The following is a 14213-nucleotide window of genomic DNA, read 5'->3' as shown; positions in this document are numbered from 1 at the left end:
TATTTTAAAATATTATAAATGTTATAGTAAAATAGAAACAAAGTATTTTTTTAAGATAAAAGATTTAATTTTGTTATGCTATTTATTTCTACTCTTATTTCGATCAACAAACCACTATATAATTTGTTTGCATGAGTTCTCATCACCATATAGACGAATCCCTCTCTAAAAAAATTAGGCATTGATCCATACTAGAATCTATTTAATTTTAATACTCTAAATTCGAAACACAAATTTAATTACGACATTGAAATGAAATTGATTAGTAAGTAAGGGTATTTATTTGAAGTGAGAAAATCTATTCCGTGATAAGAAAAAGGTCAAATGTCATTTTCCTAATGATGATTCAACAGAGAAGGAATAGTGTGAGGAGGTTTGAGTGACGAATCTTAGACCCTAAATCTAAACCATCACGGTATCATCACCTGCCCCTGCCATTGCCCTGCCACACTTTTTTATTTTTTTTTATTTTCTTTAATTAATATTATATATATATATCAAGTAACAGAACAACAGTGGCACAGATTGCATGGGAATATGGGCAAAGCTAAAGCAATGAAAGGCATTCAAAGGATAGGGTGCTATTCTCATACCAAGTTTTATTAAAAATTTTCAGTACCGGACAGTAATCTAATGTATAACACACTGATGCTTATGGATGTAATTCAGTCTTTGTGATTGATGGGTTCATAAAAGTATTCAGCACCAATACAGCATATATTTACATTTTTTAAGGCAGTTGCGAAATTAGAAAAAGAAATTAAGATTAAATTTAAATTATAATTTTTACGATAATAGAAATATATATTTATTATTTTAATAGTTTATGTTTTTATAAATTTTAAAATATTAAATTAAAATTTTATTATTTTTAAGAGAATTAAAGTTTAATTTTATTTTTACTAAATTTTAAAAGATCTAAATAAAAAAAATTATTTTAGGGGATTAAGCTCCTGCTAGCTCCCCTAGCTATGCTCTATTTTTTTTTGGCATTTTTTATTTTTCATTTCAGTGTGTCAATTGAATATTTGCTCGATTAATATATGTATTGTTATCAATGTAGGAAAATATAAGTTTGAGTGCATTGAAGCGCGATATTATTTATAAACTGACGAGGGATAACGTGTAATTTTAAGCATTATATCAAAATCTTATTTTTAGATATAGTGAATTGTGGATTATCATGCATGCATCAATACATAAATACGACATAATATAAGATAAACATTACATAACAAAGTCGTTATGGTCGGTGGTGTTTTTAAAACAACCAAGTATGACACCCTGTTTGGAGTTTGGAATTTGGACCATACCTTTTTTATCTGTTGAATGTTTGACCCTAATCTTAATTTATATTATACTCATCATATAGTATAATGAATCTGCCATCACCAACCACATTCTATCTACTTTTTTCTATTATAATTATAGCTTTGAGTTGGAGTGAATATTCAGTTCCTTTTTTTATTGCTTTCATCGGTTTTCTTTATACATAAACCAAGGCCTCCCGAATAATGCAGTCATAAAAAGATAAATCCAATGTTGGACTCTAAGACAATATTTAGATAACCCCACTCATGTGCCTTCTTAATAGCACAAGTAATGGACTTGGACTCGACAGATGGAGCATCAAAAGCGCCCTCGATCTTGCTAGAAAAATCCACAAGCACCAATCCTCGTGGTCTCGAAAGACCGCACCACAAATAGAACCCCTAGCATCCTTGTTCCATGCAACATCAACATTGGTTTTTATGAATTCACTAATCGATGAGCACCATTTAGCAATAACTAGTTGCCTAATAAGAAGAGGTGCAAACAACATGTTATGGATCCGAAAGTCTCTGTGAGTAGTATTAGTCCGAATCACCACATCCTAAGGGGTCAAGTCTCTGTGAGTATTATTGCCAAATGAGAACAATCAGGTTTGTGAAAGCCTCTTTGTCCATCTTTTGCATAGCAAATTCCAACCAGTCAATTGCTCAAGAAAAAGATAGAAGATCATTATTGATACCGCATATAGTCAAAACATCCTCCTTGAGAGCACCACAATGGAAGCGACTAGAATCGACAGAAAAGGAAAATGGGTTACATTTCTCTATAGTAGGAAAGATGTCATGACCCACTCTCCTACAAAGATGTTTTTTAAGGTACAATTACAAGTAATACATTCGTATATTTATAATTAGAATCAATCATTACAATACATAAACGAAATTACATTTACAATTAATACATGTATATAACTATGATCAAAATCAAACTATTACAATGCAAGAATAGACAAACTAATAATCAAAATATATCTTAACTTATATTAGAATAAATTTAAATTAGGTTTACACATGATAAAACTTGAAATCATTATAAAATTTGAACAAGTAAAATTTAAACATAGACACATAACTTGCAGTGCATGTGGGATTGAATAATTTGAATCATACGGATGGTTAGATAGAAAAAAGAAAAATCAACAAACTACTTGTTCATTGATAATAAATTGTGGAATGGCAAGTTATACTGACATGGAAGTTTAACGCTTCTATTTTTCCTTTAAATGTAGTGAGTTGATTGTATACAAAAGTGAAATAAATGAAGAAAAGGAAATGGATTTTTTTTCCTTCTAATTTTACTCTCTTTTTTTAAATCTGAATCAATCAGCATGTTGTTTTAAATTCTATTTCCCTCGATGTGCAACTGGGCCATTACACTCGTACTAAAGTTGTTTTAATATAAGTATTGTTGTCAATGCAAGAGAACATGAGTTCGAGTGTGCTAAAATATATTATCCTCGCTATAACTAGTTTTAGACATTGTATAAAAAAAATTCAGATTTAATCAGAAGATATAATGAGATTATTCATAAAAAAAAATTGTGTTTTTTTACAAGATAAGTGTCCTTATTTACCCAAAAAGAGTTTCAAAATTAAATAACTACACCTTCATAGCAGCTGAGGTAGAAATTTGAAATTGTTGGTAGAAATCAATACTATTAATAAGCTTATGAATGGAGAAGCTCACTTTTTAACCACTACAACTATAATTTTAACCTGATCCCACAAGAATTAATCCCAAATTCAATATAGTTCATACCTATATATTATAATTGAGTATTTTTTTTTATCTATCTTATTTTATATTTATATATATTATTATGTTAATAATTCATATTATAATAAAATTTTGATACACTTACGTATTTATATTGTATCATATTGGTATTATATTATATTTAATTATGTTTTTAATATTATGTTGGTATCTATAACCATGTCGTATTTGATATTGTAACCATATAATTAAAAAATAAAAAGGGTATTTGAGTAATTAGGTAAACACTAAGTTACCATTATATTGATTACGTTCGTAATAAGATTATCGGCATATACCTTAACATATTCTTGAATATGTTACATTATTTTATTTAGTTCATTTACTTAAAATGTAAAATTTTGTTATTTGATTAATAAAATTTAAGTTACCTAAAATCTCAATTTTACTAAATTATTTTGGTATAAAATTTGTTTTTTTAACGAGTTTAATTCTTCCGACATTAATCTTTCTCGAAACATATTGATACCAAAGTTCATGAAGCCCTTGCATTCAATTTTCATATTCTCGTTTTAGTTATAAAAACTTATATAATTCATTTATCATAATATTATTATAATTACTATTGTTGTAAATAAATAAAATAAATTATAAATACATAAAATTTGGTATAATATAAAAAATATTATTTCATATGAAAATTTTATATAATACTTTTTTATATCAAAATATAGCATACGAGAATATAAAAAATCTAAAATGTAGTTTAAAATTTTAAATGAAATATTGGGTAATTTAATCATTTAAATATTACCAAAAATATCATTTAAATAATAGCGTAAATTTGTAAATTTCTAAAATCTAGCAAAGCATACATCAATTTTACTTTGAATCGAAATAAAGTATATCATGATTAAATTTCTTAGCTAATAATGCATAAATCAAAATTTTCTTTTAACTATAGCACTTGAATTTATTTAGATATTATTTTTGTAAGTTTTGGTTGGGCAATCCTGGTTGTGGGATTTTTCTAGAAACAAACAGTACATTTTTTTTGGACACCAGACACTCAAAAATTTGATAACTCTAATTTTCAACAACAATAATTGGCAGAAATTCAAGGAGCAGAAGAGTTGAGCAATGATTTTTAAGCATATATGAAGAACAGGGAATTCTCTTCTAAGATGGCTGACTAATTGAAGGGAAAAAAAAACTGCATTATATATCTAATTTAAATATGACTGATGTTTATTATTATTATCAGTAATATCATTACAGAACTGTTATTACTATATCTATATGCTTAACAATGAGGATAATGGATGGAATCGCATTCAAGATTAAGATATATCTACTTTACCTCTAGTACCATGTTGAGCATGTTAGGAAGTATAGGCCAAAATGACATCTGTTGCAGACATTCCTTTTCCAATAAATACTACCATTCAACACTTAATATCTGCTGAATGGCATTCTGTTTTTCTCGGCAGCCAGGTTTTCAAATCTCCCCCCTCAGGCATTGTGTGGTTTACAAGCTTACTGTGCCTATTTTGTTATTTTTTCTCAATCATGGTTTTCTGAAACTAGCATCAGTTGTTGGACGATAACTTCCCATTGAAATTATATTGTTCCAACAATGAGATGTCTTCAGGAGATAACATTAGTGCACCAGTACTCAAGTAATGCCGAGATCGTCTTGTCCTGTATGAAAACAAGTTGAAATTAAACAGAAGTACCGCAAGGGATATGTGGTGATGACTAATCAAATACTAACACATTTGCAGGGAAGTAATTTGAAGTAAAAGTTCGTATACCTGCATCTTTTAGTCAAGCTTGTGCCTACTGATAAGCGGGAAGCTTCTGATTTTGATATATACCCCAAGGAAGAAACATATTCATGAAATGCATCACCCTTCAGCGCCAAGCAAAATCTTGATGGCACCATGGAGCTAATGATGTCGAATAAACATGACTTCACGTCCCTATATTGCATATTCAAAAACTAATTTAGATAAGTAAAATGGCAGTGCCAATAATGAAATTCTAAACCGAACAACTTGAGCAGCAAGAAAACATGCTTTTTCTCCCTAGCAAGATGAATGTACCAAAATTTTTCCAGACAGAGCACACTAGATAAATGCCTAAATCATGCATCTATAGAGGTTCTACTTATCCAATGAAATACTTCATTCCATCCAAGCAACCCAAAACAAAAATTGTAAACGATCAATAATAAGCATGAAATTTGACATGTGATTTGCCAATGTAAAAATGGTCAACTCATATGCAAGTAATATATATCCCCAGGGTGGCATCAAGGAAAATGACAACTCTGGACCTTTTCACAGCCAGCTCATGTTTTGATGGGGTCATGGCCAAACCCTTTCCATCAACTGAAGTCCTGCTTGCACTAGCATCATGTCTAAGCAATCTACCAAGTGCCATTGTGCTAGTTGAGGAAGCCAGAATCTCTTGGCTCAAATCCACCCTATGCTCAAAACCCATTTTCAATCTTAAAGCATCAATTTCTTTAGCATACAAGCAAAATCCATGTTGTGAAATTGTATTTGCCATCTGCAGCTGCTTGTCATGCCAGACAAATGCATCTGAATTCTCGGAAGGGATAATTAACATCTCCAAAGAATCCTGCACAACTGGCTAATTAGCATCAAATATAACAGGCAAACTCAATAAGGGTCTCTGAATAAACAACCAATAATATTCCGAACTTACTTGCATCTGGCACTTGGAAAGTAATTGGTCAGCTTGTGAAATTAGGTCACTCATTCTACAAGTAAGCTTTAAAATATTCAGAGCATCTTTTGGCTCTGAGTCAACATACAGTTTTAGATCAGCATGACTGTTACGAAGTTTTTTCCATGATTCTTGTACTAAATCAGTGGCCACCTGGTTCCTAAATTTCCCCATGGAAAAAGATTTTTTGTTGAAATTCATGCGACTGCATTCATCCATTAGTTCAAGCCCACTTGATACAGCCTCGTACTGATTTTGCGAATTCTCCACCACCTCTTCATGAGATGCTTCTGCTATAATATTGCATGTGCCAACTGAAATATCTGAAGTTTTAATCAACATATGCATAAATTTACCGTGGTCATTTGCTTCAGCTGGCAACAGGCCTTCTTCAAACTCGCAACTAACTGAAACTTCTGTTGTTTCAGAAACATTAGCACAAGACAGAGTTCTAGAAGAGAGCTCCATTCCATTAACAATTTCAGTCTCGGGAACATATGATACATCCAAAGATTCACATGTTTCCATTTTTAAATTATTTTCAGCTTCTGAGCATTGGAAACCCCTTCCCTCGCATTTATCTACTTCAGAATTAAGTAGCTCATCTGTTAATGGCCTGTTGGGACTATGGGAAAGGTGTACATAATCTTCTTCGATGAATAATTCACGGTTGACAGTTAAGTCTGAAACTAAAGAACGGTGTTTATTGAAGTCCTCATCTTCAGAATCAGAAGACATAACAACATCAAGTTTCCTACTACTTGTTCTCCGAGAGAAAGAAACCGGGGTGCCTGAGGAATTGTAAAAGTCATGTGCAGTATAAGAAGGGTTTATCGATTCATAGCAATCATGAATAGAGAAATTCCGGTGTGACATTACTTCCTTCTTTGCCTCTATACTGTTAATTTCATTATTATGCATCTCCAACCCATTTGGCATGTTGTTATGTTCAAGTTCGTCCTCCATCACCTCCATTAAAGTAGGATTTTCTCCCATCAGAGACAATTTCTCAGCAATTTCCTTCTCAACTAACTCTGATAACTGAGATGGGAAGCCCCAAGGGATTACAGTTGGTAATACCAAATGACCAGCTTCTATATCAAATAGCAGTAACCCATAAGTCTTCTGCGATTTGCCACCTGGATCATCAATGGGCATTAAAGCAAAGTACAAATATATGATACAAAGAATCTTTATGAGACACTAAAAACTGGCAAGGAGCTCAAAAACAAACACTAAACATAGAAACCACACCCTTGAAAAGACCTCTTGTGATTTTCTCAAGCACAAAACAAGTATTTGAAATTGTACGAGGAGCAAAAAGGCATCCAGTTGGCCCCGACAGCACCATAATAACTTCCAAAAAGCCACTACTAAATGATAACAGAAATCCTTTTAGAAAAAGTATGAAGTATCAAAACCTAGACTGAAACCAGCTCTTTCTTCCATTAGGTTTCTTACCCAGCTACATAGCTCATATAGCTGTAACTACAAGGCATACTTATTATTCATAAATTTAATCATCATTAACAAAATGAATCTGCAAATAAAATTCAGAGCAAGATGGTAACGGTCACTAAACCTTAAGTCATAACTAAAAAGGCTGTTATAAGTTTTCTACTGAATCTATCAATCAAAACTTTTGACATTAACACTTGAATTAACTACTCTATACATCAGCATACACCCAAAAGAAACTGTTAATACAGTTTCCATCCATTCATGTATCAGGGACCAATAGAGATTACCCAAATCAAACTGAATATGTATTTGTAGATGGCTAATGCTTAATTCAAATGATACTTGGATTTATGCAAAGGCTCAAACATTTCCCGTATTTTTTATTTTAAAACTGATTCCTCATGTTTTCTTACATAGCGATTTATTAAGAATTCCAATAATTTGGAAAATTAAACCACCTCCAAATAAGGTTGATAGAATATTAGAGCTCTTTGATTATTTGACATTTTTCAAGGTCCGTTCTCAAAGCATTGTACCCAGCTGTGATGTCAGGGGAAACCAGTATACTAACCATACCATGTAAATTTCAGAAACAGAATAAATGTACTGCACAAACAAGGCTGTGTACTGTTATTAACCTTTTTGATATTTTTTGCTCTGGCACCAAAACTGGAGATGCATAATGGTTTTTCGGATATCACCCTGACAACATTTAATTAATTGCTCTAGTAAATACGGTTGAATGATGGCTTTCTCAGCTGCACAGACCTGTCACATAAAGATAAGATAAACATGAATAGATAAAGAACTTTGCTAGGTGAAAGAGTTCAAAGAAAGCTCTGAAGTTTATACCATATTAAGATGGTGAAGCAGCTCTTCTCTTGATGGCATGGTGAAACATAACTCTAGCCTGTCCAAGTTGTCTGGCAGAACAAGATTGTTACCTGAGAATTACCACCAAAACATGGAGTTACAAGGAAATACATCAAGTTATAAGGAGTCAAGAAATATTAAATTGTTTCAACCATAAAGCCATCTTACTATTACTAGTCAGTATCACAGGCCCTCTAGCTTTTTCAGCAATTTTTTGTATAGCAGGAACAAAACCACGATCTTCAGGAAAACTGATATCCACATCCTCAAAGAGAATCAAAGACCTAACTTTATCTTGACCAAACCCAGTCTCACGATCATTACAGACATGTTTTCCAGATGCACCATGAGGCCCTGATGAATCTTCCTCATCTGGTATTGGTATAAATTCCACCTCCTTATCAAATTCTTTCATTGCTTCACCTTTAGATAAAGGTCCTGCAGATTTCATCACATGCTTGCTAGGTGAATCTACAAGATTTTCTATTGACCTGCAACAAGTATACAGTTTAGGACAGAATTAAATTAGTAAAGCTTTTCTGCTAGATGCTTCAATGGGCAATAGAATCATCATAACATGGAAGTGTAAGAGCGATGCTGAAGACAGAGTCACCAACCCTGTAAGGCAGTGTGATTCTAAAGCCTCTCCAAATTTTTGCTTCACCACAGCCCCATTTCGACAGTCTGATGCATTGGACTAACAAAACAATAGATCCGAAGCGTTCAACTTTTACACAATGAATTGTTCTATTATTAAATTACAAACACTAAAGATTGACTGAATTAATATTAATTTGAATGATTGCATTAATGATGCCTTGTAATGACAAAGGAATGTAACTAAACTATACTGGAAAGGAAAGGACAGTAATTTTATCATCTTTCTACCTTGTAAGATGAATCATGATACAAAGAAAGAGAAAAACAGAAGAAACTTGCATAGTTCTCCAACTGACAGAAAATTTCAGTATTCAGTCTTATGCAAATTATTCTTTAGAAGTGGCAAAAACAAGCCTCAGAATAAAGTAGATATCAAAAGCAACATAGATTTACTTGCAGCATGTTTTGAAGGTACTGGACACGTAAACTGGTTTATAATCATGAACCTATATCACGTCTGGTCAAAATCCTCCAAAACCCTCAATGTACAAATATAAGTCCAAAGCAAAAAGCAGGGGCATATAATACAGCTAAGACATGACAAGAGAATTGCTTTAAACAGTAATACATAAATATGGCATGACAGCAATAAAAAATATTTTTATATCATAATATACAATAAAAATGTAAATTTGATAATTTTCAATAAATATTACATGCAAATACACTTTCATTTCTTTTTTTATTTTATTTTTTTAATTTAAAAATTTGAACCTTAGGAAACCATTGGAACCAAATCACTCATTCTTGATTCCATATTGGGTAGAAAAATGCAAAAGAAAAAAACCTTCACATGTCTGAGTGTCTTTGACTGTTTCCAATTTTGTTTTTATTTTTATATTTTTGAAGTAACCCGGCATGTATTCACTGTGTCGGAGCATCTCCGGCACTTTGATATTCCCCTAATAGAAGTGTTTGATGGGTTCAAAAGCTCACCTAGATTTCCAATGATTTAGAAATAATGGAGAGATGAATATTTGCTTTCAGTTGCAAGACACGTCTTAACAACTACGAGCACTTAGACTAGCAAACTTTAAGAACTCAACCTAGACCCTTAACTTCATAACAAGAGGAGTTCATTTACTTCAGATATAACTCCTAATACTCTACCAAGAAAACTTAATGCTTATATGCATTTTCATGCCAGGATAAACACCATTGGGATATTGGTTGGCCACAACTAATGCTGGAGGATAAAAAAATGTATATCTTTCCAACGAGAATCTAAAAGTTCAGTAGCAACCTCCAGAATTTTAAATCCTTGTTCCTCCGCACAAGTATGGATAGCTACAGACTTCCCACTCTGCAACAAAAGGAAAAAATACCTTTAACTAAAAATAGAAACCAAACGCATATGGACCTAACATATTTTGAAAAAAAAAATACAGAACACTCTCCAAAAAAGCAACCCTTTTAGAAAAAGAATGAGTATAAGCAAGAGATTTCCCGTAAACCTTATACAATCACAAGACTGAAATCTTTGCAGATCTAACTACAATTACTGTTGTGAGTGAATCAACTTAATGTTAAGTTCCTAGTTCCATTTTCAGGAAAAGAATAATACCAGTGAACCTTGTAAGCAAGAAACACACAATAAAGGCTAGCAAGAATTCAACTACCAATACCAGGAAAAAAATTATCAACCCAAACATGAAGTGAAACATGATAGAGATAATAATTCATACAAACCCAAGCATGATGGTTCATTATGTGAATTGAAAAAACAGAGACACAAAGGTTAACTTTAAAATAAGAATGTGCTAACTTTAGTCAAAAAATTTATATACCCCAATTGGTCCAGTAACTAAGAGAACATTCTTCAGGCTATCCTCTTCATCTATGTTTTCTGAATCAGAACCACTTGCACAAAAATCATCATCAGAATCTTCTTGCATGCTTTGTTTATCAATGTTATTAGAGGCTTTGATGGCTCGAAAACTTCTCTTACACCACAAACGCAACCAGTCACTCATAAACTTCACTGATTCAATATTACCACAAACCTGAAAAGCAGCAATAGCGGAGGGAAAAGAAAAAGAAAATAAGAAGTATGATATTACATCCCCTCTACCTTTTAAGATCATAGTAGTTCAGAACAAACAATATCACCTCTGTGGCACTTTTTGGCTGGTACTTATCAGTCCATAAGCTATTATCAGATTCAGGCTGGAGACTGCAATCATAATAACATGGAACCATTCTGCAACCAGGAACATAATGAAAAGGAACTTGCTTAGCAGAATAACAGACTGACATAAACAGAGGCAGAATCCATTCACTAGCAAGTACCAACTTTTCTGTATACACTAGATTATTTTTAGTAACGATAACCTTTTCAGAAGTTTGCACAACTAAGTTTGACCATAACACCAAGACTTTAACAAGTTTGTGGAACCAACTGGCTGTTTTCATTTGATTAGCAAATACCAACATTGTTAAGATGCAAATCCTATTTCTAAATACCATCTCTATCCTGCATACTTTGAATTCAAGAGTTCCAGAAACTACAGAAACACACCAGATTCTCATATTGAGCAAAATATTGCGCAAAAATGTAAAATATTCATAATAACAAACATATTAAGGTAAACGCAAGCTAGCATATAACAGATGAAGTTTAAAGAAAGGGCAGAAGAGTTTTAATATGCAAAATTTCAACCTTTCTTGAAGAAGTCTACTTTGTTCAAGCTCTGAATTTTCTACAGTATCAACCTGCATAGAAAAAGGACACCAACTTCATCAACTTGGCCATCCTGGCAATAACAAAATTCTAGTGAAATAAATCAAAGAACATTCAAGTTCCATGAATAACAGATAAGCCTTTGGTTCAATGGCAGGTAGCGCATCTTTAAAAGCATGGGTAACGGAAGTACACATTAGATTCCACATTAAGTAATCACTTAAATGGGGTTTAGGAATATGCGGGGTGGAGGCTGATTGTCTAAGACTACTATTGTCTAGGAGAAAAAGCTAATAGAACAAGAAAAGAGAAGAAAAGAAAATATTGAAAATAAATTTCAACAAAATAAGGCAATGAAAATAAAATTTACAACACATACCCGTTCTGAGCTCTTCAGCAGCTTATAGCTTTCCAATTGCTCATCTACTATTACAGCAGGTATTGCAGGTGGTTTTCCCAGTAAGTCATTATCTTCAATAATGCACTGATCTGACAACTTGCTTTGAACAAATGATGCATTAGAGAAATGTGAAACATCAGGAAAGTTGTCAATACACAATGCCTCAACATAACTTTCAAAAACTGATTTAAATAGGCCTTCAGGATTGCAAAAAGTGTCAAAGGAGGTTTTCTCAAAAAATGACCAATCTTTCCAATCAAGAACTAGATCATCCTGCATAAAAACGTTTGGGTGTCATCCCAGAAAAAAAGAAAAAAGAACATTTAAATAAGTTCAATTAGGAAGAAAAAAACCCAAAAACAACAATATAAAGGAAAAACAGTACATTTAAACATGGTTGAGTCAATAATGCCATACCTGAGTTCTTTCAAATACATGAATAGGACCAATGTTAATGCGTTCGTCACTTATGTCAAGCAAGGCGCCATCTTTCCCTACTTCTGCAGTCTCCTGGCTTCTCTTTCCTGCTTTCCATGATGTGAAAAATGGATGAATTTGCCTTCCTGCAAACATTTGTGAATTTTCCTGATCAAGCATAAAAAAATCTTTTAGTTACATCTTACATGCCAAATATTGTATTTCATGATGCTAGTTAAATTAACTTCACCTAAACTAAGGTACCGTTTGCTAGTAGTAAGAACTGATGTACAGACAGCCAAATATGTGAACACCATACTGCAGCATTCATTACAAGGAAAACCAGGGAGAAGGGGGTGGTGAAGGTAAAATGTTGCATAAAAAAAGGAGAAAGACAGAAAACGGAACAAAGAGGCTTCCGTGTTGCAAGGAAAATCCCAACAGTCTTCAAATTAAACATTATCCAGAAAATTGGGAGGTAGTAAACTCTTCATTATAGCTTTGAAGGTCGATTATCATTCTTCCTATTTCTTAATTAGACACATTCCTGCCCAATGACATTATGCTGGGCACTACTTAAGCTCCAAAGACTTCATCATATCAATGGTCTCCAACCAAGCAGCACAAAGCCTACATCACCCATGAATACCTTCAGCATCCTTCTTACAGTAAATTAGAATCAGATAAATATCAGCCAACAAGTTCAATTATTTTCTCTCTCTAGAACCCTGATTTTTTACCTTCGTCATCATTCATGTCGTCCCTATGTCGCTAAGAAAAGCTAAATTCCACCCCAGACCTATCTTTTTCTACTTGAAACTATTTTTATATTACTGAATTACAGCAAAATTTTTCAGCATTAGAACTTGATGCTTGCTCATCAACATCTAAAACAACATTCTCAATCAACACCAAACAAAGGGGGGGGCGAGAATTAGCCAAAAAACTGCTAATGCAAACTATCCACAGTGTAATGGTGAACAAAAAGCGTGTTAAAACTTCCAAAAATTTAAAGGAGAGATCAGAATAATGCTAAGACAGTCACTAACCTCAGCTGTCAATTTTGCCTCCAATCTTAAATTAGGGATTTGTGGCGTTAATATATCTTCGCTCTCCATCAAATTGTTCATCCCATTCTTCTTCGGTGTAGTCTTCTTCGGTGTAGTCTTCACTGGCGATTTGCTCTTTGCCTGCCCATAGAAAACCACATTAAAATTCTAAAGGAATACTATCAAACAGCTTCTCCCTTTATTTAATAGGTTAAAATAACTCAACTAAACCTTTTTAGAAGCTCGATTCTGAGGAGTCACTTTCCCTTTCCTTCTTCTTCCCTTCTTGCCCTGACTGCCGCAGAAGTCTTCATCTTCGCCGTCTTTATCATCATCCTCACCTTCCTTAGCCTTCTGATCAACCTTCGGTTCAATTTCTGGTGATTTTTGCGGGAACAATGTTGACTGGATCAATCTCCGGCGGACACTCCTCCCTTCCGGGCGGACGGTGCCATTGACTATCGCCACCTCCGGCTCTTTCTTCTCATCTGAATCGTCCATAGAATTGAGATTTACCCAATCTCAATTTAGGACTTTAGGGTTTTTGAGAGATTCAAAGATTTGGGTTTTTATTCTTTTTGCTTTTGGATTTTCGAACGTGATCTAGCGAGTGTGATAGAAAGAGAAAGTTGGAGGGAACAAGGATTCTCTTCCCGCGCCATGTGGTCAAAGAAAAATAAATTTACCGCCATGTTTATAAGTACAGAGGTGGTAAAAGGTTACTTGATTCTAATTTACCTAATAAAATTAACTAAAATTCAATCTTAATTTTTAAAATTTTGCAGTCCCGCGTTTCTCCCGATTTTTCCTTCTAGCCGTTAACGTCAATTAATAGTAGACTTGTAAATTGTCAGGTTACTTTTAAAGTAAA

The 14213-nt window shown here is 33.1% G+C and overlaps 1 protein-coding gene across 2 annotated transcripts; it reads right to left on the bottom strand.

Moving 5' to 3' along the window:
• Positions 1-4271: 4271 nt before the first annotated feature.
• LOC107962509 (uncharacterized) lies at positions 4272-14008 on the bottom strand. Of its 2 annotated transcripts, none has more exons than XM_041115002.1 (16): positions 13574-14008; positions 13343-13483; positions 12294-12461; positions 11856-12149; positions 11456-11508; positions 10906-10996; positions 10584-10799; positions 10040-10099; positions 8754-8833; positions 8305-8627; positions 8116-8207; positions 7902-8031; positions 5782-6941; positions 5387-5706; positions 4863-5030; positions 4272-4749 (listed from the first exon to the last, which is right to left on the bottom strand). In XM_041115002.1, exons 1-16 carry the CDS (start codon positions 13841-13843, stop codon positions 4638-4640), a joined length of 3678 nt encoding a protein of 1225 aa, XP_040970936.1. In that variant the 5' UTR covers positions 13844-14008; the 3' UTR covers positions 4272-4637. The 2 variants fall into 2 exon arrangements, with proteins under 2 accessions (XP_040970936.1, XP_040970937.1); XM_041115003.1 differs by having other exon boundaries at positions 5387-5694; positions 13574-14007.
• Positions 14009-14213: the final 205 nt, after the last annotated feature.

The sequence above is a fragment of the Gossypium hirsutum genome, chromosome A06 (assembly GCF_007990345.1).
Source record: "Gossypium hirsutum isolate 1008001.06 chromosome A06, Gossypium_hirsutum_v2.1, whole genome shotgun sequence".
Lineage (NCBI taxonomy): Eukaryota > Viridiplantae > Streptophyta > Magnoliopsida > Malvales > Malvaceae > Gossypium > Gossypium hirsutum.
Note: the sequence above shows the minus strand (reverse complement) of the source record. Positions and strands in the feature narration are given on the sequence as shown.

What these genes read in the sequence shown, in the direction of transcription:
- LOC107962509 (XM_041115002.1), bottom strand. Translation starts at nt 13,843, where the DNA reads ATGGACGATTCAGATGAGAAGAAAGAGCCGGAGGTGGCGATAGTCAAT. An exon ending in AAGGATTTAAAATTCTGGAG is followed by an intron (nt 8,834 to 10,039) that starts GTTGCTACTGAA and finishes TTGTTTTGTTAG; the next exon opens with TCCAATGCATCAGACTGTCG. An exon ending in TTTCCAAGTGCCAGATGCAA is followed by an intron (nt 5,707 to 5,781) that starts GTAAGTTCGGAA and finishes GATGCTAATTAG; the next exon opens with CCAGTTGTGCAGGATTCTTT.